This window comes from Phocoena sinus, chromosome 5, assembly GCF_008692025.1.
Source record: "Phocoena sinus isolate mPhoSin1 chromosome 5, mPhoSin1.pri, whole genome shotgun sequence".
Classification (NCBI taxonomy): Eukaryota; Metazoa; Chordata; class Mammalia; order Artiodactyla; family Phocoenidae; genus Phocoena; species Phocoena sinus.
This window is the reverse complement of record NC_045767.1, coordinates 76,136,019-76,162,539: the sequence shown is the minus strand read 5'-3', so window position 1 is coordinate 76,162,539 and position 26,521 is coordinate 76,136,019. Positions and strand designations below refer to the sequence as shown.

General features: G+C 38.4%; 2 protein-coding genes and 1 long non-coding RNA gene across 20 annotated transcripts in view; 2 read left to right on the top strand and 1 right to left on the bottom strand.

Annotated features, from left to right (window-relative positions):
* PDCL2 (phosducin like 2) overlaps positions 1 to 2,294 on the top strand; it is a 48,223-nt gene extending 45,929 nt beyond the window's left edge. The window contains exon 6 of the mRNA XM_032632806.1: positions 2,106 to 2,294. Coding sequence (XP_032488697.1) covers positions 2,106 to 2,263 — 158 coding nt within the window. The 3' untranslated portion in view covers positions 2,264 to 2,294. The remainder of the gene's footprint in view (positions 1 to 2,105) is intronic.
* Positions 2,295 to 8,106: 5,812 nt separating this feature from the next.
* On the bottom strand, positions 8,107 to 9,249 carry LOC116754345. The gene is made up of 3 exons (XR_004350043.1): positions 9,153 to 9,249; positions 8,976 to 9,062; positions 8,107 to 8,566 (listed from the first exon to the last, which is right to left on the bottom strand). It is a non-coding gene; the product is annotated as an uncharacterized LOC116754345 (long non-coding RNA).
* A 411-nt stretch (positions 9,250 to 9,660) lies between these two features.
* Positions 9,661 to 26,521, top strand: part of CLOCK (clock circadian regulator) — a 135,758-nt gene continuing 118,897 nt past the window's right edge. For 11 of the 18 annotated variants that reach the window (XR_004350041.1, XR_004350040.1, XM_032632893.1 and 8 more), the window contains exons 1-2: positions 9,944 to 10,071; positions 11,034 to 11,111. The gene's annotated coding sequence lies outside the window, so the exon portion shown is untranslated. Of the gene's footprint in view, positions 9,773 to 9,853; positions 10,072 to 11,033; positions 11,112 to 26,521 lie in introns of those variants that run through there. The other 7 variants (XM_032632896.1, XM_032632894.1, XM_032632902.1 and 4 more) reach the window with 3 other exon arrangements.

Sequence of the window (26,521 nt, the reverse complement as noted above, 5' to 3'; positions counted from 1 at the left end):
GTGGTATACATTACATACCTGGGACTTAATTTATAAATAATGTTATTTTATTTAATCATTTTTAAGTATATCTTTAAGTGACATTAAGTATTGATATATTTTCACTGTTGTGCTGCTATCGTCATCATTATCCATCTCTAGAACTCTTTGCATCTTGCATAACTGCAACTCTATATCCTTAAACAATAGCTCCCTATTCTCTGTTCCCTCCAGCCCCTGGCAACCACCATTCTGCTTTCTACCTCTGAATTTGACTCCTCTCAGTGAATCATACAGTGTTTGTCCTTTTGTGACTGGCTTGTTTCACTTGGCATAATGTCCTCAAGGTTAATCCATGTTGTAGCATGGGTCAGGATTTCCTTCCTTTTTAAGGCTTTAAGGCTGAATAATATTCCATTGTATGTTTTTATAGCACATTTTGTTTACCCATTAATGTGTTGATGGAAAGATTTGTTGCTTCTGTCTTTGGCCTGTGAATAATGCTGCTATGAACATGGACATGCAAATAACCTGTTCTAGTCCCTGTTTTCAGTTCTTTTGAATGTATACTCAGAAGTAGAGATGCTAGATCATATGATAATTCTACTTTAATTTTCTGAGTGACAGCATACTGTTTTCCATAGGGGCTTCACCATATTGCACTCCCACCAACAGTACACAGGAGTTCTAATTTCTCTGCATCCACACCAACACCTGTTATGTTCTGTTTTGTTTTTTAAAATAGTAACCATCCTAATGTATGTGATGTGTTTTTCCCCCACTGGCTTTTAATATTTCCAGTGTCATTTTTCAGGATTAAAAAAAATGCTTCAATCTGTTTCTGAAATTTCTACTATGTTCCACTGGTCTGTTTGTCTATCCCTGAATCAATATAGCACTGTGTTAATTACTGTAGCTTTGTAACAATCTAGTTGTCTCTAGTAGGGCAAGTCTTTTTCAAAATTTTATATAAATGTTGGAATTAGTCAAGTTCTGTGAGAAATACTGTTGTTAGTTATTAGAATTATATTTATAGATTAATTGTTGGAGACTTGATATCCTAATAATAGTGAATGTTCCTATCCATGAATAAGATACAGCATGTCACTTATTTTGGTCTTCTTTCATTTTTTGGTAGTTTTCCTCATAAATATAATATATTTACAGTTGGCCCTTGAACAACACAGGGGTTAGGAGCACTGACCCCATGCAGTCGAAAATCCACACATAACTTTACAGTTGGCCCTCCATATTTGCGGTTCTGCATTTGTGGATTCAACCAACCATGGATCATGTAGTACTATAATATACATTTACTGAAAAAAATCCACGAATAAGTGAACCCCTGCAGTTCAAACCTGTGTTGTTCAAGCGTCAATTGTATTACTTTTCATAATGTAATATATTTTGTAATTTTCCTCATAAGTGTATTTTGTAATTTTCCTCACAAATGGTCTGTTCATTTATACAGTGCTTAGGAATAAATTTAACAAATAAGGAATTTGCAGGGTTGGGGGATTTTGGTTATCAGTTCAATTCTTTTCAGTTTCCCTGTTGAATATGTTTTCGTAATTCACATTTTTGTTGAAATTTTCCCACTAAAATTTTCAAATGTATTGGCATACTTTTTTTCTCATAGTAGTCTCATGGCTTTAAAGTCTTTATCTTGGTTATTCCCCATGTAAAATCTTTATATTATTTGGTTTCTTTCCTTTACTTGTGATCATTTTTGCCCAAAGTGTGTCTATTTGTCTCTTCAAAGAATCAACTTTTGATTTTGTTGGTCACCTCTACTGATTTTGTTTTTCTACTTTTGCTAAAGTCTTTTCTTCATTATATGCCTCATTCTGCTTTCTTTGGGTTTACTTTATTTTTTTCCTAACTTCTTGACTTGTACTTTCAAAGCACTATTTTCAGTCATTTTAAAATAAACATTCTAATCATAATTTCTCCCTTTAAGTATAACTTTGCTGTATCCAATGTGTATCTTGATATTGTAGTACTTTCATTGTAATCTAGTTCTAAATATATCATCATTTCCACATTAATTTTATTAGAGTCAACTTCTGTTTCATATAGATGTTCCAAGATTTTTATCTGATTTACTGATGGATTATTTATTGCAGAACTTGAATGGAAGCTAGCAGAAGTTGGAGCAATACAAACTGATTTGGAAGAAAACCCCAGAAGAGTCATTGTAGATGTGATGGTATCTTCAATTAGAAACACTTCTATTTATGATGACACTAATAGCTCAAACAGTGATAATGATGATACCAAATAGAAATATTTAATAAATAGCTTTAAAGTGTTTATATATGGAATATTTTATTTGCCACTGCCTTTATAATCAAAGATCAGAAAATTCATAAATAAATTTCTTTTTTATATTAGAATTATAGCTTATATGTCATTATAAAAACTTTCAGGTATTTTAGAATATTCATTGCCTCCAACAGAACTAGAATTTGTACTGAACCCTTAATATTTGTTCGTGATTTATCTTTTTTTGGATCCTTATTGGACAAAAACAAAAATATTACAAGTCCTCTGTGTTGCCTGCTCACTTCCAAAGAGGCCTGTGGATAAAAATGATGAAAGAGAACCATGAAATTTCATTTAATTTACTTCAATCAATATTAAAGTCTATTATTTAGGGGCTTTGAATGAAAATACTTAAATTTATGACCATATGACTTTTGTTCGAAATCTCTTACCTATTAAAAAAAATTAACCAATCAATAGAAAAAATGCAATTTAAAGATTCTGAAAAGTACACAAGAAACTTCTCCACTCATTATTGTAGTTTTTAATAGTTCTATTATTAAGTTAGAAAATATTGATTTACTAAGTATACTCACAGTTAGGCAACAGAATCATTAGAACTGTATGACATTGTAAGTCATACAATGTAAGTTTCTAAATCATGAAGAGAAGTGAGAAAAATATATTATGAGGCTTATGTATGTTTTAATAGTAATCACCGAAGAATTCATCATGAGAAAATATGTAATATGAGGACACTGAAGAAGACCTGCAGGATGTTTTATCTTGGCTTAATAATTAACACCACTTTTAGAGAAAATGGTGTTAAATCCAGCATGTAATAATAGTTCAATAACAGATTTTATTCTTCTACTATTTTTGTATTGATGACCCATCATTCTGATTATGGATATTCACCGATGTCTGTGAGAGAATCTAGACTTTAAATGATTAGCTTACAAAAATAAATTGGTGAGAATTGAGGCAGTTTAACACGGAATCAGAAAAGGCTCTTTGCTCTTCTTGGGGGTGAGTTGGGATCACAGAGGCTGCAGAGAATGATGAAGTAGAAGGAAAGTTAAATACAGATTGAGTAAGGTAATGATAATTTATTTCACCAGCTAAGGTAAAATCAAATGATCTAACTTTGGAAAGAATCAGGAAGACCCCTCCCTTCTGAGATAGCAAAGAAAGGTTTTGAAAATATACATACTGGGATGAAGGGAAGGAAAGTTGGGAGTTGCACACAGTGGTCTTTATTATAGCTTTATGCACACATATCAGAGACCTAATTACCTATAAGATCCAACTCCTGAAATTCTCTAACAAATGGATGGAAAAATTCCTATTGAGGATAAAACAGTTGTGGAAATTAAGGGAAAAGCCATATTATCATAAAGTTAAAATGTAACTTTAGTGCCATCTAATATATATAAGTATAAACATTATTTCCCTTCCAGTTGAAACTAAATGCAAAAGGTTCCCCTAAATGTAATCTTGTTTTAGTAAATCCATATTTGCCTATTTCCTTTTTTAAGTAAAAATTAACAGAGGAAGTACTAAAAGTATTTAAGATGTCTGAATAAAAAGATCCATATTTCTTTTAACTCTTAAATCCACCAGGTGGCAGTAGTTTTTACATACAAGCATAGTTCATGAAAACTTTAACATTTGTAAAATTCATAAAATTATAGCATGTTAGAGGTGGCTGGTTTTGATTCCAGCCTCAGCCCTTTTCAAGTAACGCACACACACATACACAAATGCATTCTTCTAGCAAGTACTCGTGCTTACCAATACAGGTCAGTACTATTTCATACCCTACTTCATTTATACATTCTCACTTAAGTAGGGTATAAATAATTGTTAGAATGTGGGGGAATTATTTAATATTGTGTTTCCCATTTTATTGAATGAATTTTTATTTGCTTGGATACAAACTTAAAAGGTTTTTTGAAATTGCCAATATTCAAACATTTTGACCTACAAAAATGGATATTTCATATAGCCAACCTAATATTTTTCTCTATTCCTTGCTGCCAACCATGCTCTACTGAAACTCCCTTCCCTACTTTATAGTGTCTCTCATTGGTCAAAGTGTGGTCCTAGAATCAGCAGCGGCCCCAGGGAACTTGTTAGAAATGCAGTCTCTCGCCCCATCCCAGACTAGCTGAATTGGAATTTTTGTGTTAATGAGATCCTCAGTTGATTAAGCTGCACTAGTTACAAGTCCCCTAAAGACAGCTTGAACATATTCTTTAACTCTTCTCTCACACTTTTGGTTATGAAAAGTCTGTCTGGTTTAAATCTCTAATCTCAGGTCCCAGGCAAGTGTTCTCTGGCTGAACTTGTGACTCAGGAACTCTGAAGATGGAAGGTGGAGTTTGTTTTTAGCCAATTACTTCCCTCTCTTTTCAAGGTCCATTCTCTGTGGTTTGGGGACTGGGAGGGAGATTAAGGAAGAAAGGGATAAGTTTCTCTTAACTGGGTAAATACAATCCATATTGCATCAAAATGTTCACTCTTTAATGGGCACATTGAGTTCTAGAAACTCAGAGGCAGCCTCTCCACTGCATGGTTCCTCGATATGGGCAATCAGTTCTTTCTGCAGCTTTCTCTTTTGATCTCTCTCAGTTCCCACTCCCAGAAGTATACCAGCCTCTTGCTGCTAGAATTTCTTTTCCCCTTAGGTGTCAAGGTGTTTCAAACCCGGAGGGCACTTTCTCAGCAGCATTGATGGACCCTGTAGAAATTTACATATCCTTGCCATGCCAAATTGTAGGAGTTACATTATTTAAGCCCACTTCCTGGCTAGCTGTTTCTCTCCAAGTCTCTATCCTCCTGTTCATGTAGTTGGATGCAGAGCATATCAACAGTCTGCAAGAGATGAGATTCCAGTCTCTTCTTACAGTCACTGCAGTTTCTCTAGCTGATTCTGTTGGAGCCTCGTTCACGTAACTTAGAGTGGGGTGGGGAATAAATGAGAAATGAAAAGCCACAGTGCTCTCCAGGAACCTCGTAAGACATGGCTCCAATGATTCTCTCATCCTCTTCTTCTCATGTGTTCTGCTTATAGGCCTGAAAGTGGGAGTGTTAGGTCCAGTTTTGTCCAGCTTGTAGTCTTGGCTGAAGGAGAAAGTATCTGGGTCCAAATGTAAGCAGCTATTTAGAGGGTGAGTACTTCATGTTCTTTTTTGCCTATTTTGGACCTTATTCAGCAGCCTCTCATACAGGTGTTAGCTGTGTCTATTATAGTGTTATATATTCTTGTGGGTCTTCAAATACTCAATTACTAACACAGTACTAGTGTTTCACTAACCGTTTTCAGTTTACCTCTCCTTTGTACTTTAATACACATTGCTAAATTTACCTCCTGACAAGACTATAATCTGCCTACAATCATAATTTGGAATATAAGAATGATCCTGAAAAATCTTCTAGCATGTTTTAACTTTCATCTCATCTCATTCATTCATTCATTCAATCATTCATTTAACTCAAGCATTGAAATGGATGCTGCATGTACAGTGGTGAAAAAAACACATGGTTCTTGCCTCCTGGAATTTACCATGTAGTGGTGACAAGGGGAAGCTAGTTAATAGATAAGGAAACAAATATCAAAAAAAGCACAGTAATAGAGAATAACTGTGGGTACTGTGTGTGGGGGGCAGGTGAGAGGTAGGAGGGAGACCTCTTAAATAGGGTAGTTAGATCTTTGAGACATGAAGTTTGAGGAGGAACCAGCCAGGAGAAAAGGTAGGAGGGTGGTCCAGGCAAGAGTACAGCATGTACCAAAGTCTGAGAATACAGAGAGATTAGCAAGGAACTGGAAGTGTTACAGGAAAAGAAGAAAATGGTAGGACATGAGGTTGGAGAGGTAGCAGGGGCTAGATCAAAGAGGTTATTATGGCCACAATTAGGAATTTGGATATAATGGGAAACAATAAGGGTTTTAAGTAGGAACATGTGATTTTATTTATATTTTTAAAAGAATATTCTTGCTGCTCTGTGGAGAGCAGATTGAAGGGAGCATCTAAGATATCTGAGATAGTCAAGAGGAGACATCAGATAGACAATTGGATATGTGTTTGGAACCCAAAGGAGAGGTGTAGGCTGGAGTTGCAAATCTATGAGTTGTTTCAATCATTCCTAGGGTTTCAACAACAAATCATAAAAATCTAAAACCACCCATCCTTATCACCTAACCTTTCTGCAGTAGTTTGTAATTTACACTTGATCATCACAATTCTGAGATGCTTTTCTTCTCACTTTACAGATAAATACCCTGAGGCTCAGAGAAATTACTTAACTTGCTCAGTGTCTCTTAGTAAGTATTAGGATTTAAGCCTAGACTTTTGATTACAGTCTGTAATACCACCTCATATTATTGACTTCCCACTATTTGAAAGGATCTAGAAAGAATAAGAGTAATTGATTAAACCATGAAGCATTCTTAAAAAAAGAACAAAAAAAACCCTAACAGTATACTCCCTATTATGCATATCAAACTTCCCATGTTCCAATCCACCTTAAACTATAGTGGCAAAACTAGGAATGTCGAGGAAAGGATGGATGAGAGAGGTATTATGAAAGAACAGAAAGGACATAGGACACAGGGAACTAGGGGAAGAAATTGAGCAAGAGATGTAAGACCTACACAAAAAGGAACATCATTAATAATAGCCACTGTGGGATTTCTTATGTACCAGGTAGTACAATACACACACACACACAAACACACACGCACACTATCTATATTCTATAGCTTCTCTCAATTATCTTATGAGACAGGGTTATTATCCTTTATTTACAGATGAGGAAAGTGAAGAACAGAGAAATAACTTACTCAGAGTCATGCAGATATTAAGTAGTGGGGCTGGAATAAATCCTGGCCTTTAATTCCCAATTTTGTACTCTTAGCCACTAAGCTATATTGCCTCCATCAAGACATCAACTGTGGAGATCAGTTGGGAAGGGAGTTGGAAATGCTCAGTTTAAATTATAGCAAGGTGGACAAGAAGAAATGAACAATATTTGAATTACATAAATTGTGTTTAAGGAGAGGATTTAGGCTGGGGGACAATTTAGGGTCTATGAAACTATGAGGCAGGATTTTTCTTTTAGGGAAAAGTGGAGTCTGGCAGTTGGAAATGTGATTAAAAATATCTGATACAGTTTTCATCTTGGAGAGAATATGGGCAGAAAGATAAGTTGTGAACTGAGCCACGGGAAATGTCTGAGTGGTGGCAGAGGACTGAGCAGAAAAACGGGATTATCAACAGTTCTTGGTAAATGATTAAATACATAAAGAGAGGAAGGAGTCAAAGATGAACATGATACATTCCTAGTGAATAAGAGGACAATGGAACCATTAAAAAGGGCAAAGGTTTTTTTTTTTTTTTTTTTTTTTTTTTTTGCGGTACATGGGCCTCTCACTGTTGTGGCCTCTTCCACTGTGGAGCACAGGCTCCGGACGTGCAGGCCCAGCGGCCATGGCTCACGGGCCCAGCCACTCTGCGGCATGTGGGATCCTCCTGGACCTGGGCACGAACCCGTGTCCCCTACATCGGCAGGCAGACTCTCAACCACTGCGCCACCAGGGAAGCCCGCAAAGGTATTTTTGAAGATATGTGGTTCTAGATGATGCAGAATATGATATCACTTTCTCTAGAATAAACATCCACATCCTAGGAAAAGCATTCAAACCCTCTTGTCTAGTTGAAACCTTCCTTATCAGTATTATTAATCTTGCCTCATCTCCTGCTACCAGTATGTTAGGACTCATGATCGCAAGTGACAGAAAACTTCTCATTGGTTTAAGCAATAGATACATGAAAGAATTTATTGAGTAACTTAGCTGAAATTTCCAGAATTATCTAGTCCACAATGGATTCAGAGCATCACACATGTCTCCAGGCCAAATCTCCATTTCTGAATCTGCTTTCTTCCATGTTACCTTTTTTCTCAGAATCTGTGAGTGGGAAGATGGCTTCAGGCTTCCATTTTTCCAGACTTAAATCCATTGGAAAAGAGAGATCACCCTTCTTAGTAAGTCTAACCTAAGGCAGAAGATTAACTCAAATATGTTTTCCTCTGGAGTCCTGCCCCAGCCATATGGTCTGAGAGTGAAGAAAGGATAGTTCTCCAAAGGAAATGATCAGAATAGGGAAAGACTGCTAAGCAGGAAAAAAAATGTCTACTAAAATCCTGTCATATGATGACTCCATCATGCTTTCCCACTGTTGACAGAAAAATCCTCAGGTGAATGATCAGGGATCTGAATAAGTTCCTCGATTCTGATGTTCCTTTTCTCTTGAGTACACTGCAAGAATTTGAAATGTTTACTGAGATGAATGTTACTTTGAAGGGAGGATTTTATAGTCACAACAGTTGTTTATTTTTTGAAACAAGAAAATGGCTTCTATTTCAAACCCCAAGGACATTCATTAAAATATGAAAACTATTAGGAATTAGGAAAGTAAAAGATCTCTTTTCCAATAATTTTCAGCTACTGAAATGTGCTTTCCCTTGTGGACCAAGTGTGTCTTAACCATCGAGGGAAGTAATTTCCCCCTAAGATAAGGGGGAGATATTCACACGTTTTTCTAACAAGGGAAGCAGTGCAAATTAGGGTCCTGGTTTATCCCCACTGCTTCATCTCTCACCTTCCTTTATACTGTCACCTGGCTTATTAGGATCAGGTAAAAAACTCCAAAGGAGCACATCCATACCTTCTTTGGCTTCCCTCCTCCAGCCAAGGATTCACGTCCGGTCTCCCCAGGCCCACCCTCCAATAAGAAGCGACTAAAGCAGTGCACCTGCAGGAGAGGGGAAGGGAAGAGTCTGGAGATCCAGTCACCCTCACAAATCCCCTCTTCCAGTCTAAGGAGACAAAACGCAAGTGATACCATTGGAAGGGGAAAAAAGTCTTTCGCCCGCCAACATCCGAAATTTTTTTCCTGGCATTCTCAAAATGAGTTGCTTTTCAAGAGAGAGAGGGTCTGCTTTTTAGCCTCTGGATCCCTCATACAAGAAACTCTTTCTCTCCTCCTCGCTCCTCGAATCCAGGGTGAACACCAAAGCCGCCCTGACCCAAAGTTAACACTCCCGGGTTCGGCCGCACCCTCAGCTGACCAGGCCCCGCCTCCCCTGCTTTCCAGTAACCGGTGCAGGGAAGGAGCGCCAGGGAGATCTCGGTTTTCCTGCACGGCCGGCGGCTGCCGCGGATCGCGCAAACGCGCGGCCCAAGGGAGCGGGAGTCTCCTCCGGCGCCCGGGAACCCCTCCGCAGCTCAGGGCTTACTAACAAGGCAAGTCGCATGCGCATCGAGACGCGCCGGGGAAAGGGAGAGTGAGGGGAGGGGCGAACGCAGAGCACCAGCCGTCGGAGCCCGCGGGGGTCACTGATGACGCATGCGCCGAGAAGGAGTGCAATCACAGCCGCAGCTTGCGGCGACCGGCTTAAAAAAGGAAACACCCGAGACCCAGAGGGCGAAGGAAATCTGGCTGCCAACGCGTGCGCGCTCCCGGTGAGTGGCGCCCCACCGGGTGGGCCTGGGGCGTGACGTCCGCCGGTAGGCTTGCCTGGGCGGCGCATGCGTGCTACCGGTGCTCGTGGAGGAGGGGAAGGAAAGGGAGGGGGAGGAGGAGCGGGAGGCAGTCGCGGGGAATTGTTTGGGGGTGGGTGGGGGCGCCGCTCAGCCCCAGGTACTGCCTGAGCTGGGAGCCACGGCGTCTTCCGGGCGCAGCCAGGTTAGCTGTTCCGAGTCACCGCAGCTAGGCTCCAGGGTGGGGGAGGGAAGAAGCCGGAGCCGCCGCAAGCCACACGGTGAGGGCGCGGGGAAGGGGAGGGAGCGGGGGGCGGTGTGTACGGGGCCGGGGGGCGGCGGCCAGGGGAGGGGCGGGCGGGTGCTGAAGCCCAAGTTTTGCCCGTCGCCCTAGTGTGTCTTTTCTCGGGAGTTGGGGCGGAGGCCCGCCCCGGTTGAGGGGCCCTCCGGAAAAGCTGGGGTTACCTGCGGGGCAGGGGCGGGATTGGGGTGCACGGCGGGGCCGGGTGGCTGGAGCGCGCTCTTGGGCTGGGGCCGATTCGAGCGGCAGAGCGGCCGGGAAAGCCGGAGACCGGGTGCGGAGAGGGCTTTCGCTGGGGACCCGTTAGGCCTTGTGACCCACTTTATTCCTGTCACAACTCGGGCACGTTTGGAGCGGAGCCCAATGGGGCGCCAGGACGGCCAGCTCCTCCGGGGAACCCCCGCCCTCCCGGCCCTCGGCCCTCGCGCCGCGGTCCGCAGTCCGTGCGGCGGCCACAGCCGCCCGTGGGCTGGTTCCGTTAGTGGTCGCGGTTCCGGGCCTCGGTCCCCGGGGAGCGCGCGGCTCCGCGCGTCCGACTCGAGCGACTGCGCGGGTTCGAGGGTGCCCCGCGCGGCGCCGCTCCTCCTTCCTTCCGTCCACCCGCTCCCGCCTGCTCCGTGTCACCGCGGCAGCTGGCTCTTCTAGCTGCCTTTCCGCCGGCGAAGCCGGAGTCTTTATAGCTAGTCCTGGAGCTCTGGCCCCAGGAGTGTAGTTTCCAACGCGTAGCGCCGCAGAGCTTATGTTCCTGAGTGCGTTTTCGCCGGTGTAGAAGTCGTCCTGTTAGTAATAGCAGAATCCTGAAAGGTAAAAGCCTCGTCCTCTGACCTGGCAAATGAAAGATCGAATCAGGTGGCGGTTTTTTGCTATCAGAATGCCACGCTCTACGACCTTAAGCCTTTCTAACCTTAAAAAAAAGAAAAAAACCAATGTCTTTTTTTACAGTGAAGGAAAAGCCCAAGAAGAAACTTTTACAGTAATTGTTGATTTGGCTATTATGCTGATCCCCCGAATCAAAAAAAGGTAATTTCACTTAAGTCTGCATTCTAATTTGTAGCTTCATTTTAAGTGATAAGAGGAGAAAATCGTGCGGCGTTTTCCCTCTACCCGGTTGAAAAATAAACGTTCTAAAAAGGATAAAATTTAGGTAAGGAGGTGCTTTCTCTGTTTTATAATCTTTGGTGGGGGGGGGGAGAAACTAACTCAGGTGTTAAGTAGTTGACTGAACAGAATGTCATTAAAGGTTAGCCTGGAGAAGATAGATGGAAGTTGTGGTAGAACTAGTTATGCTCAACTGTGAAGAATGAGGAAGCTTTCTGTGTAATGACATGGAAAGATCTCCAAAATATGTTATAAAGCAAAAAAAAGCAAGATGTAGGACAGTGTGAATAATGTGCTACTTTGTGTGTTAAGGGGGCACCCGTGGAATAAGAATACAGATTTGTGTTTGTTTTTCTACGTACAAAGAAATCTGGAGGGATAGTGGAAAACTAACAGTGATGGGGCAGAGGGAGAAGTAGCCTGATGAGGGGATAGTGGGAAGTGACATGCACACTGTATGTCCTTATATTTTAAAATGTTTGTGACTATATTATGGGTTTAAGGTTAAAGTTCTCTCCAAAATAATTTGCTGTGTGTTTTTTTTCTGTTGCTTGTCTTTCCTTCCTAATATATGGTAATTTTGGCTATTTTCAATATGATTTCTTTTAATTTTTTTTAGGAAAATGAACTAAAATTGAAAGAGGCTGGGGTCACCAGTTTAACTCTTAAAGATGTTTAGTCTTATTTTGCTTTGCTAAAATATATGACATTATTTACATTTGGCATTATGGCTGGATTATGCTGTTTTCAGAGCATAGTTTGTCCTCCCTTCCTTTCTTCCCCAGGAATCGTAGTTGTATAAAATTTTACTTTTACTTATTTTAACTCCAAAGTTGTCATGACAAATAGTTGGAGAATATGAATACTCCATTAAAATGATAAAAGAATTGATTGTCCAGGTAGTTTGCTTTTCAGATTGGGAAATGGTTTTCTCAAGGCAATCAGACATGAACCTCAGTGACATGTAAATTTATATTTGTATATAGTACTACTTATGGAAAATTAAACCGATAAGTCAATGATTTGTTGGTGCAAAACACTAAAAACTTCTTACAACTTACGGATTGTTATAAGCAGTACGTAATTTTCGGGGGTGGGTACTCAAAATTCCTCTGGTGGCTAATGTTGTATAATCAAAAGTAGTGAATGTTGAGTGACAGTTGCTATGGGCATTTTTGTTATGTTACCAGCATTCCTTTTTATTTTGTAGGATAGGATAATTGTGTTATTTCTGTTTGATCTGTAGGTCTCTAGTAGCCAAACTTCTGCAAATGGCATTTATTTTTCGTTTGAATTCCATGTGGGTCTATTCAGTCTTTTTGAAAAAACAGAATTGCATTTCAAAATTTTACTTAAAATTTTGTTTTTAACATTATAGAAGTAAATCAATGTTCATGAAGAATTAAAACAATACAATGTGTATATAATAAGAGAAAACGCCTTTTGCACACTTCCACTTTGTCACATCTCTCCCTAGAGATAACTGATGCTAACACTGTTATATAACTTCCCAGTTTTTTTTTCTGTGCATTTACAAACATAGACTTTTCAGTCTTGAAAATAGAACTATATTGATTGATCGTCTACTTTGCCAGTTTGCCTCTACTGTGGGCTGTTACTAACCCACAGGACCTGGAAATGACCTGGAGTATGTGAGAAAGTTTAACGTGTAGTATACACCTCAGGACATTCTTATCTTTTCACTCGTGAGGGGCTGGTTGGTTTGGGGTACATTTACAGAGTTTGTAGTGAGGTCTTAACTGGTGTGAGCTTTATGTGATGTAGATTGAATTCACCTGTAAGACATGGATTCCATGGCTTTTATAGGACTCTTTAGGGTCCACATTCTAACGTTTTCTTTGGGTTTTGACCTGGTCAGTAGCTCACAGGTTAAACTTTGATTTTATTCTCCTGTACTTGCAGACCACTAGAAAGCCCCTTAGATTACATCAGCCTCTCCTGGTCCTCTGAAGTGAACCTAGGCAGGCTTTGTCCTTAACTAAGAGACATTGATTGACTTGGATGGAATCCAGCCTTGGATGGAATCCAGCCTTTGAAGCGGAAAAGGGAGAAGAGGCATTTTGGTCCGGTTTGTGCTTTACTGACAGCAGACAAGTTGCATGCATACTTCCACTCAGAGAGAACATTGCCCTTCTAATAGTTCCAGAGGTGGTGGGTTTTTTTGTATTGTTTTTGTTTTTTTAAACCAAGCTACAAATAATTACCAAGACTTAATTCTTTTTAGGTGATAGAAAGTTGAGTATTAGTCAAGACACTTTACTAAGCTATGTGACATACATAGAAAGATAAAATATAATTGACCCTGCCCTCAGAGGGTTTGAAATCTAGTATGGTTAAAAGAGCATGTATGTAATGATTATAACACAAGATGGGAAATGATAGATTCCAGAAGAAAAACATACATGAGGTTTGTAAGGGTAAGACTATTTCTAGCTTTTTACTTTTGTGGGCATGGAGTTTGGAGGGAGAGTAGATAATCTCAACGTTTTAAATAGTTAAGAAAGGATAGAACAAACTTATAAAGCTCAAATCTTAGCTCTTAAGGGGTAAGGAAGTAAGGAGTTAAATTGCATCCTCATAGCAGGCACTTACGAACACTAATTGATAGTTTATTTTTGTTTGCTTGCGTTTTACTCTCTCCCACTGGAAAGAACCATTTGATGTTTTATTTGATCGTTATAATACAGCCTCTCTTAGATTTCAGGATTTTAGAATAGGAGATTTAATTCTGCCAGTTAACTATTGTCTACCATCTAATATGTCAGACAACGTTAATATTAAAAGTAAATTGTTGGGGCTTCCCTGGTGGCGCAGTGGTTGAGAGTCCGCCTGCCGATGCAGGGGACGCGGGTTCGTGCCCCGGTCCGGGAAGATCCCACATGCCGCGCGGAGCGGCTGGGCCCGTGAGCCATGGCCGCTGAACCTGCGAGTCCGGAGCCTGTGCTCCTCGACGGGAGAGGCCACAACAGTGAGAGGCCCGCGTACCGCAAAAAAAAAAAAAAAATTGTAAATTTTTTTTTCCCTCAAAGCACATATTTAATGTCCTGCCTGCCCCACATTTTTACTTCTGGTGCTATGTCAAATAAAATATTTATTTGCTGTACGTATTTTAAACTCTGAAAGCAAACAACAATATGGTGAAAACTCAAGAGTTCCACAGCAAAATTACCTTTTATTGTTTGTGTCTCTTTCCAGTTCTTCTCAGATGCATAAAGTAAAAAAATAATTTTAAAGTGTAGTTTCTTGTAAGCACTGTACCAGTGGACATTGTATTTTCTTCTTTTCTGAGTCTAAAATTCTAGATGGATTGTATGAATTATAGAATACATTTTAAGTGTCAGAGCAATTTAATTCTTGCTAATTGACTGTGATTTTTATAATGGCATTTATATTTATAAGTTGCTTTACAACCATTTGTTACTTATTTTTATAGCTCTGTTAGGTATAACTCCTGTGATTAGGTGGGTAAGAGATTGTTGTTTTTCTCCATGTATTTGATTATGCAAATGTTGAATTACCTAAACTCTTCATAAGTATAGTGTCAACTTTGAGTTATTAGTTATTTTAGGTGTGTATTTCATAAAGATGTAAGTCTACTTATTATTTTAAGTCTTAGAAGTCTACAGAAAAATCACTTGTAAAAAATAAATTTTTATGTATTTTGACTTTCATAGGATACTGTTTAGAATGTGATTTACCTTTTATTTTTCAGAAATATTTTCTCATTTTTATATTAATAAGATCCAAGAATAAGATAAAAATTCCCATCTTTTTCAAAGAGGGCACATTTAATCAGATATGTACATTTTTAATTCCCATCCAAAATAGTAGAAAATGAAAATACAGATTGATTCATGTTCAAAATTTTGTGTTTAAAAAATAAAACACAAATAGGTGTTGCCACAATGAGGGTTAAACCAACAACTTGCTAAGAATTTATCATTTGCATTAAAATATGGCTGTAACGTAAACAGCTTATTTCTTTCTTAATCTCTTTCCCCCCAGTTATAAAAATAGTATATCCCTAATGTAGAAAACTTGGGAAACATGCAGAGCATGAATTAAATTTTGAAAATACCACTGGAATTCTCACAACCACGAGACGCCATTGTTAACCTTCTGAAATATCTTCTCCCTGTGTTTTGCTTAGCCACATCACATGTCTATAAGTGTACATATACTTATAGACATCACATGTACACTTACAGACGTGATGTTTACAAAATGGTCTCATAATGCGTCCACTATTGTGCAAACTATTCTATTCACTTAACAGTGAATCTTGAACATTTTTATATCAGTATTTTTCTACAACATTATTATTTTTTTTTTTTTTTTTTTTTTGCGGTACACGGGCCTCTCACTGTTGTGGCCTCTCCCGTCGCGGAGCACAGGCTCCGGACGCGCAGGCCCAGCGGCCATGGCCCACAGGCCCAGCCGCTCCGCGGCACGTGGGACCCTCCCGGACCGGGGCACGAACCCGCGTCCCCCGCATCGGCAGGCGGACTCTCAACCACTGCGCCACCAGGGAAGCCCAACATTATTATTTTTAATAGCTATGTGATATCCTCATTTATGTTTGTATAATTTACTTACTGGTCTATTTCTGTTGGATGCAAGTTTTCAGTTTTTAAAATTATAAACAATGGGACTCCCCTAGGAGTCCAGCGGGTAAGACTCTGTGCTTCCACTGCAGGGGGCGTGGGTTTGATCCCTCATTGGGGAACTAAGATCCCGCATGCTCCATGGAGCAGCGAAATAATAAATAAATAAATAAATAGATAAATACTTAAAAAAATTATTTTAAAAATGGTCACTTTTAGAACTGATAGCATTAGTCATCCGGTAGAGTTGATACTTAAAAAAATTTCAATAGGATAGTCTTCAGAAGAATTAGAATTCAAGTAGAATTATACTGAATTTGTATTAATGTCGAGATTAAACAGAAATTTTGTGCTTTTTTTGAAAAAATATGCCAGAAGCATATGATAAATTATCTAATACTGATTCATAATAATGACTCCAAGATTTTTATAATGGTATATTTTCTTTTTAAGGTAGGTTTAACTTTGAATTGTATTAAAGTAACTTGGCATTTCATGAGCAAACATGATTTGGATAGCAGTGCTCTTGAATAAGCCTTCAAGTAAGGTAGGAATCTATGAAGCAGTCTTTACACACTCAATTAAAATTTAAGCTGTAACATTTTTTACAACAGAACAGAGAGTTTGTTTGATTGCTCAAAAAAACTTCCTTAAAAGGAAAGTCTGAATACCAAGAAAGAATACTTTCACCCAAAGAATTGACATTACCTGTGTATAGGATTTCTGTGAAATTTTATTCAACCCTTAGGTATCTATATCCTGTAGTTTAAATCGGGGAGAAAAACTGTTAGGTTAAACTATTTTCAGGGGAAAATAGATATGATCTTAAAGTTTAATGCAGTAGTTTTAAGGTGTCTTCTGTTGCCTGTTTTTGGAAGTTACATATCTTATCAGGTTCCTATGACTATTACTTTAAAAAATTTTTTATTTGAGTATAGTTGATTTATAATGTGCTAGTTTCTGCTATGCAGCAAAGTGAGTCAGTTATACACACACATATATACACTCTTTTTTAGATTCTTTTCCCTTATAAGTCATTGCGGAGTGGAGTTACAGTAGGTCCTTATTAGTCATCTATTTTATATATAATAGTGTGTATATGTCAATCCCACTCTCCCAGTTTATCCCTCTTCCTACCCCCCCCCCACCCTCTGGTAACCAAAAGTTTGTTTTCTACATCTATAACTTTTTTTTTTTGGCGGTACGCGGGCCTCTCACTGTTGTGGCCTCTCCCGTTGCGGAGCACAGGCTCCGGACGCGCAGGCTCAGCGGCCATGGCTCACGGGTCCAGCCGCTCCACGGCATGTGGGATCCTTCCGGACCGGGGCATGATCCCATGTCCCCTGCATCGGCAGGTGGACTCTCAACCACTGCGCCACCAGGAAAGCCCAACATCTATAACCCTTATTTCTGTTTTGTAGATCAGTTCATTTGTACCATTTTTTAGATTCCACATATAAGGGATATCATATGATATTTGTCTTTCTTTGACTTACTTCACTCAGTATGACAATCTCTAGGTCCATCCATGTTGCTGTAAATGGCATCATTTCGTTCTTTTTTATGGCTGATATTCCATTATGTATGTATACCACATCTTCTTTATCCACTCATCTGTTGATGGACATTTAGGTTGCTTACATGTCCTGGCTATTGTAAATAGTGCTGCAGTGAACATTGGGGTGCATGTATCTTTTAAAATTATGATTTTTTCTGGATATATGCCCAGGAGTGGGATTGCAGTATCATATGGTAGCTTTATTTTTAGTTTTTTTAAGGAACCTGCATACTGTTCTCTATAGTGGCTGGACCAATTTGCATGCTCACCAACAGTGTAGGAGGGTTCCCTTTTCTCCACACCCTCTCCAGCATTTACTGTTTGTAGATTTATTTTTATTTTATTTTTTATTTTTTTCCCTTTGCAGTACGCGGGCCTCTCACTGTTGTGGCCTCTCCGGTCGAGGAGCACAGGCTCCGGATGTGCAGGCTCAGCGGCCATAGCTCACGGGCCCAGCCGCTGGGTGGCACGTGGGATCTTCCCGGACCGGGGCACGAACCTGCGTCCCCTGCACTGGCAGGCGGACTCCCAACCACTGCGCCACCAGGGAAGCCCTGTTTGTAGATTTTTTGATGATGGCCATTCTGACTGGTGTGAGGTGATACCTCATTGTAGTTTTGATTTGCACTTCTCTAATAATTAGTGATGTTGAACATCCTTTCATGTGCCTCTTGGCCATCTGTGTGTCTTCTTTGGAAAAACGTCTGTTTAGGTCTTCTGCCCATTTTTTGATTGGGTGGTTTGTTTTTTTGAGCTGCATGAGCTGTTTGTATATTTTGGAGATTAATGTCTTGTCCGTTGCTGCACGAGGGTTGTCTTTTCATTTTGTTTATGGTTTCCTTTGCTGTGCAAAAGCTTTTAAGTTTAATTAGGTCCCATTTGTTTATTTTTGTTTTTTTTTCTTTCATTACTCTAGGAGGTAGATTGAAAAAGATCTTGCTGCAATTTATGTCAGAGAGTGTTCTGCCTATCTCTGTGACATAAATCACAGCAAGATCCTTTTTTGAAAAGGATCTTTTCACCTCCTAGAGAAAGGGAAATAAAAACAAAAATAAACGTCCTAGAGAAAGGGAAATAAAAACAAAAATAAACAAATGGGACCTAATGAAACTTAAAAGCTTTTGCATAGCAAAGGAAACCATAAATGAGACGAAAAGACAACCCTCAGAATGGGAGAAAATATTTGCAAATGAAGCAACTGACAAAGGATTAATCTCCAAACTATGCAAGCAGCTCATGCAGCTCAACGTCAAAAAAACAACCCAATCCAAAAATGAGCAGAAGACCTAAATAGACATTTCTCCAAAGAAGATATACAGACTGCCAACAAACACATGAAAGGATGCTCAACATCACTAATCATTAGAGAAATGCAAATCAAAACTACAATGTGGTATCACCTCACACCAGTCAGAATGGCCATCATCAAAATATCTAGGGCTTCCCTGATGGCGCAGTGGTTGAGAATCCGCCTGCCAGTGCAGGGGACACGGATTCGTGCCCCGGTCCGGGAAGATCCCACATGCCGCGGAGCGGCTGGGCCCATGAGCCATGGCCGCTGAGCCTGCGCATCTGGAGCCTGTGCTCTGCAACCGGAGAGGCCACAGCAGTGAGAGGCCTGCGTACCGCAAAAAAAGAAGAAAAAAAAAAATCTACAAACAATAATGCTGGAGAGGGTGTGGAGAAAAGGGAACCCTCTTGCACTGTTGGTGGGAATGTAAATTGGTATAGCCACTGTGGACAACAGTATAGAGGTTCCTTAAAAAACTAAAATAGAACTACCATATGACCCAGCAATCCCACTACTGGCCACATACCCTGAGAAAACCATAATTCAAAAAGCGTCGTGTACCACAATGTTCATTGCAGCATTGTTCACAATAGCCAGGACATGGAAGCAACCTAAGGGTCCATCGACAGATGAATGGGTAAGGACGATGTGGCACATATATACAATGCAGTATTACTCAGCCATAAAAAGAAATGAAATTGAGTTATTTGTAGTGAGATGGATGGACCTAGAGTCTGTTATACAAAGTGAATCAAGTCATAAAGAGAAAAGCAAATACCGTATGCTAACACATATATATGGAATCTAAAAAAAAAAAAAAAAAGTTTCTGAAGAACCTAGGGGCAGGACAAGAATAAAGACGCAGACATAGAAAACGGACTTGAGGACACGGGGAGGGAGAAGGGTAAGCTGAGACAAAGTGAGAGAGTGGCATGGACATATATACACTACCAAATTTTAAATAGATAGCTAGTGGGAAGCAGCCGCATAGCACAGGGAGATCAGCTCGGTGCTTTGTGACCACCTAGAGGGGTGGGATAGGGAGGGTGGGAGGGAGATGCAAGAGGGAGGGGATATGGGGATATATGTATACATATAGCTGATTCACTTTGTGATACAGCAGAAACTAACACACCATTGTAAAGCAATTATACTCTAATTAAGATGTTAAAAAAAAAAAGTGTTCTGCCTATGTTTTCCTCTAAGAGTCTTATGGTATCCGGTCTTCCATTTAGGTCTTTAATCCATTTTGAGTTTATTTTTGTGTATGGTGTTAGGGTATGACTATTTTGACAGCAACTGCTTTTTGCTTTTTTCATTTTTGTCATGAAAATAGGAAATTTGGGGGTGTTTATTTTTTCCATTTATTCTCAGTGACATGATCAGATTACTAAAATATCTGGTTTTATTCTAAATAAAGCTTATTGTTATTTATTACCTGAAATTTAGTAACGAAGACAGCAAACTACTTTAAAGGTCTTAATTAGTTACATTTATAGCATGGTATAGGGATGAAGAGTGCACAGCTCTATAGGCTAGCCTGCTTGGCATTTACATCCTGGTTTTATTGCTAGTGATTGGACAAATGTTACCTCAATTTCTCATCTGTAAAATGAAGATAATACTAGTTCATAATATTATGTGAGAATTAAACAACATGTGCAAAGTAATTAGAGTAATGAGTATTTATCACAGAGTTAATTGTTCAGTAAATGTTAGCTATTACTATTTCTGTCGTTTTGTTACTTTCATAGTGTGTACCAAACGTGGCTCTTATCATTTTTTGGAGGGGAGTTCCAATTTCAATAAGTTGCTTAGAGTTTTGTATCTACATATAGAGTTTGGGAGTACTTGACCTTTTTATGTGACTCAGAACAATGAAAAAGTTAGTAGAAGATGTTGCCAGGGTACGTGGTATTGCATATTTCTTTGAGATACTTTTGCCAAATCAAGTTATGGAAAAGCGGTGACTTTTTCTATGTTGAAACTTAAATTTTAGTTGAAACAATATTAGAAGCTATTTAGGAAAAAACCCACAAATTCAAATGAAATATGTTAGAACTTAAATTTTATTTTACAACTTTAACTTACGTAGTTCTATAGAAATTTCACAAAATTTTATTAGAAGCAAGAAGAGAAATGAGAGAAACATTAGTTAATGGAAAATGCTATTTCCAACTCTTACATGGTAATTTTTGTCTCCATCAGAAATGATGATGATATAATATCTGTACTTATAAAGGTGTCTGTTTCACCAGTAGTTTATTGTATGAAACAGGCTTACATTGTTTAGCTTATTTTTAGACTTGATCACATTTTTATATTTTTCTTTAAGTCTCTTACTTTTGTTGGGGCTGATCATTATTAAAACTTAAGACTTTTTTCTTTTGAAAATAGTTTTGTGGTTTTTATAAAAATGAGTCTTGTTCCTTGGGAAAGAGTTAAAGTACCAAAAACTACGAAGAAAATCTATGATGAAAAAAAATCACCCAAAATCTCAGGGATAAAGCTCTGTTAATATTTTTTCAGCATTTTCTAAGGCAATTGGGATGGGTGTGGGTGTGCATGTGTATGTATGTACATGTACATGTTACAATTTTATAGCAAGTGGAATATATGCAGTTTTATAAACTGCTTTTTTCCTCTCATCATGTTTTCTGTATACCTTTACTTGTAAAGTAATGTTTTCATTATTTTTATCTAGTCTTAGTCTTTTAGTTTGTTTTCAGTTGACCCTTGAGCATTGTGGCAGTTAGGGGCAGTAACCTCCTTTGTGGTTGAAAAGGTCGAAAAACCACGTATAACTTATAGTGGGTCCCTCCATGGTTCATCCATATATGCAGTTCCTCAGTATTCAGGGTTCCACATCCTTTAATTCAACCAACCATGGATCGTTTATTACTGAAGTATTGGGTTGACCAAAAAGTTCGCTTGATTTTAAGTAAAAATAGAAGATGTATTTCATTTTCACCAAGAAATTTATTGAACAACGTAATCATTAACCGAAGGAACTTTTTGGGGAACCCAATATTTACTATTGGAAAAAAATCTGTGTACAGGTGGACCTGTGGAATTCAAACCTGTGTTGTTCAAGGGTCAACTGAAATTCATTTACATTTTTGCTGATAATAGCCAAGTTTGTAACCACCATCAACTTTGACTTTTCTTTGAGTCATCTGTTTTGCATTCCTTTTTATCCCTCCTATTTTGCTCTTTTTTGGTGTTAATCTAATTTTTTTTCCTGTTTTTCCTCCTATTAATTTGTTAGTTATATATTCTTTCATTATACCTTTAGTGGTTATTCTAGAGGTTAAAACAAGCATATTTACAATACAAATTACATATAATACAGATAATACAAATTATTACTTTTACCATTCCCCAATAATGACAGCTTCTTACACATTAACTCATACTCCAACCTTTTTGCATTGTTATTGTTCTGTATTTTATTTATACATATTTTAAACTCCACAAGATCGTATGGTTTTGGACAGTCAATTTTTGTTCATGTTTACCCTTTCCAGGGTTCTTCCTTCCCTCATTTCTGTTTCTGTCTGGGATCATTTTCCTTCTGTCTGAATAGCTTCCTTTAGTAGTATGTATTTTAATACCAGCCTACCTACTGACAGTGAATTTTTCCATTTTTGTTTATCGGAAAACATCTTAATTTCACCTTTTTTTGAGTTATATTTTCACTGGGTATAGAATTCTATGTCAGTAGTTATTTCATTGTCTTATGGCTTTCTGTTAAAGTCTTATTGAAGGTAATGTGTCAGCTTATAGTCTTGCTAATAATTCTTTTATTTTTTTCAAAAGACTTCTCAAAATGCCTTCTTTGCTGTCATAGTTTTTTAGCAGTTTGACTATGATGTGTTGAGGTGTGTTTTTCTTTGTATTTGCTTTATGTTCATAGAGCTTTTTTGAATCTGTAGCTTGGTGCCTTTAGTTTGGAAAATTCTCTGTCATTACGTCTTCAATTATTGCTTCTGCCCCCTCCTCCTTTATGGATTTTAATTTAAACATTTATTACACCCTGTCATCATGTTTCACATGTCTCTTAAAAATTTTTTTCTCTATATATTTCAGTTTGGGTATCTTCTAATGACCTATCTTATAGTATACCAACAACTATCTTATTTTTTCTCCAAGCCAATCTATTGTGTTCTTAATTTTACATTGAAACTTTGAGTTCTAAAACATCCATTTGATCCTATTTTATACATTTTTAATAGACTTCAAGTCTCTTGAACATACTGATTAAATGCTTGTCTATTAATTTCAGTAACTGCATCAACCATTGGTCTAAGTATATTGTTTTTCTGTTGTTTTTCATGTGTTTGTGTGGTTCTGTCGCTTCATATGTTGCTAGGTTTTTCAAAGAACTTGTCCATTTCATCTAAGTTGTTGAATTAGTAAAGTTGTTTATAATATTCTCTTATTATCCTTTAAATAGCTATAGAATATATCATGAGTCTAATATCTGTATAATCTGCAGAGATTTGGTGTCATTCCTGATATTGGGAAATTGTGTCTTCTCTCTTTTTTCCCTGATCAGTCTGGCTTGAGATTTATTAACTTTATTAAGATTCTCAAAGGATCAGCTTTTGGTTTAACTGATTTCCTCTAGTTCTCCTGCTTTTTGTTGCCTTATTTCTGCTCTGATCTTTATTAATTCCTTTCTTTAACTTACTTTAGGTTTGTTTTCTTTTTCTAGTTTCTTAAGGTAGAAGCTGAGGTCATTAATCTGTGACCTTTTCCCCCGCTATATGTGTGCTACAAATTTCCCTCTAAATATTGCTTACAAATTTTAATATATATAGGTTTTTCATTTTCATCCAGCTCAGAGTACTTTTTAATTTACTTTTTGATGTCTTCTTTGGCCTCGAGATTATTTAGAAGTATATTATTTAGTTTCCAAGAATTTGAGGGTTTTCCAGAGATCTATTATTTTTAAGTTAATTCTCTTGTGATGAGAGAATATACTTTTATGACTTGGATCCTTTTAAATTTATTGATTTGTTTTATGGCCCAGAATATGATCTGTCTTAGTAAATGCTCCATGTGCACTTGAAAAGAATGTGGATTCTGTTGTTGTTGGGTGGAGTGTTCTGTAAATATCAATTAGGTCAAGTTGGTTGTTTTTGTTTATGTCTTGTAATTTTTTTTTTTTGGTTTTTTTCTTTTGCGGTACGTGGGCCTCTCACCGTTGTGGCGTCTCCCGTTGCGGAGCACAGGCTCCGGACGCGTAGGCTCAGCGGCCGTGGCTCACAGGCCCAGCCGCTCCGCGGCATGTGGGATCCTCCCGGATCGGGGCACGAACCCGTGTCCCCTGCATCGGCAGGTGGACTCCCAACCACTGCGCCACCAGGGAAGCCCCTATGTCTTGTAATTTTTGATTGAATGCCAGACACTGTGAATTAAAAAACAAAATAAAGCAAGCATCATCAAGTATGTTCTGCCAGAGGGTGTTTACCTTTTCTTCTAGGCAGATACACTAGGGAGCCAGTCACCTTAATTTATACAGAGGCTAGGTTGCTATTTGAGTAGTTTGGTGGTATTCTTCTTCTTCTTTCCTTTATTTGTAGGGCGTGGTTTTCCAGGACTTTCATTTCAAAGCCTTTCATTTCGTTTCAAAGGGTCTTTATCCCCTTAGCAGAGCCAAAGGTGGGAAATTTCACTTTGCTTTTCAAAGTTTTTCAATTATTATTTAGCCTCTTACCCTGTACTGTTTTAAAATTAATCAAATGTCCTGTGAGAGATATTGGCCTTGAGCTTGAGGTCCCTGCAGTTTCCCATTTTTGTTACTCCAGCCTTGTGTGAACACCAAAAGCACTCCTGGTTTCTTGGTTCCTCAGCAGCGTTTTGTACAGGCCAAATCTCAAGTTTTCAGCCTTCACACTCAGCCCATAATCTGGAAATAACCCCAGGGGAAGCAACTGCAGATCATCTAAACACCTTTAAAAGATTCCCCCTTCTCTGGAGTGGTAGACCTTCTTGTCCCCCATGTTTTAAAGACAGCTATACGCTGCCTTTAAAAATACGTTTTTTTGTAATTTATTTAGCTTTTCTAGTTGTTCTCAAGAAGAATATTGACCCACTGCAAACTGTTTCATCCTACTTGGATGTGGACAACTCCTTACTGGTTTTTAGAAGCTTCACATAATACTCAATTTTCCTGAGCAATTTTGTATTAAGTATTCTTTTGGGTTTTAGGTAGGTGGGTTTTAGTTTTTGACCTAGTATACTTTCTAAAAATCAGATTTATTGAGGTATAATTTATATATGTTAAAACTCATCCATTGTAAGTATACATGTTGAATTTTGACAGACATATACATTTTTGTAACCACTACCACAATCAAGATACAGAAAATTCCTGTCAACCTGAAAAGTTCTCTCTCCCTGGCAACCACCAATCTGTTTTCTGTTAATACAATTTTGCCTTTTATACAATATGATATAAATGGGATACTACAGTATATGGTCTTCGGGGTCTAGCTTGCACTTAGCATAATGCTTTTGATACTCATCTGTGTTAGTGGTTTTCTCTTTTTTTTTTTTTTTTTTTTTTTTTTGCGGTATGTGGGCCTCTTACTGTTGTGGCCTCTCCCATTGCGGAGCACAGGCTCCAGAAGCGCAGGCTTAGCGGCCATGGCTCACGGGCCCAGCCGCTCCGCGGCATGTGGGACCTTCCCGGACCGGGGCACGAACCCGTGTCCCCTGCATCGGCAGGCGGACTCTCAACCACTGCACCACCAGGGAAGCCCGGTTTTCTCTTTTTATTTCTGAATACTTTTCCATTGTATGAGATATGACATAGTTTGCTTATAATTATTAGTAGTTGTACTTTTGGATTGCTTCCAGTTTTTGGCTATTATAAACAAAACTGCTAAACATTTGTGGACATGTGTTTTCATTTCACTTGGGCAGATATGTAGGAATAGAATTGCTGGGCTGTATGGTAATTATATGTTTAACTTCATAAGGCACTGATAAACCGCTTTCTAAAGTGGTTTTACCATTTTACATTCCCTTCAGCAATGAGATTTTCAGTTGGTCTGCATTCTTGCTAACACTTGGTATTGTCAGCGTTTTTGAATTTTTGCCATTCTAGTGGGTATGTAATGTTAAATCATTGTGGTTTTAATTTGCATTTCCCTAATGACATGATATTGAGCATGTTTATGTGTGCTTATTGGTCATTCATATATTTTCTCTTACGAAGTGTCTGCTCAGATCTTTTACCCATTTAAAAAAATTGGGTTGTTTACTCATTTACTGAGATGTAAGAGGTTTGTTTTTGGTTTTGTAAATATATTCTGATATGAGGCTTTTATCAGATATTAGGATTGTGAAAATTTGATCTCCCAATCTATGGCTGCCCTTTATATTTTCTTAATGGTATCTGAAGAGCAAAGTTTTAAATTTTGATGAAATCCAATTGATTAATTCTTTTATTCTTCATATTTTTGTGTCCTAAGAAATGTTTGTCTACTTTGAAGTATATGATTCATTTCAGTTGATTTTTATATAGGATATGAAAAAGGGTTGAGATTCTTAAAAAATTATTTTTCCACATAGATATACAGTTGTTGTAGCACCATTTGTTGAGAGACTATTCTTTTTCTCCACTGAATTACCTTGTCACTTTTGTCAAAAATCAATTAATCATATGTGTGTGGGTCTTTTTTTGAACTCTATTTTATATAGTGAACTTTATACTTATCTTTACATCAGTACCTCAAAGTCTTGATTACTGTAGCTTTAAATCTGGTAATGGAAGTCCTCCAATACCATAAACATAATATACTTCTGTATTCATTTAGGCCTTTAATTTCTCTCAGTAAAGCTTTTT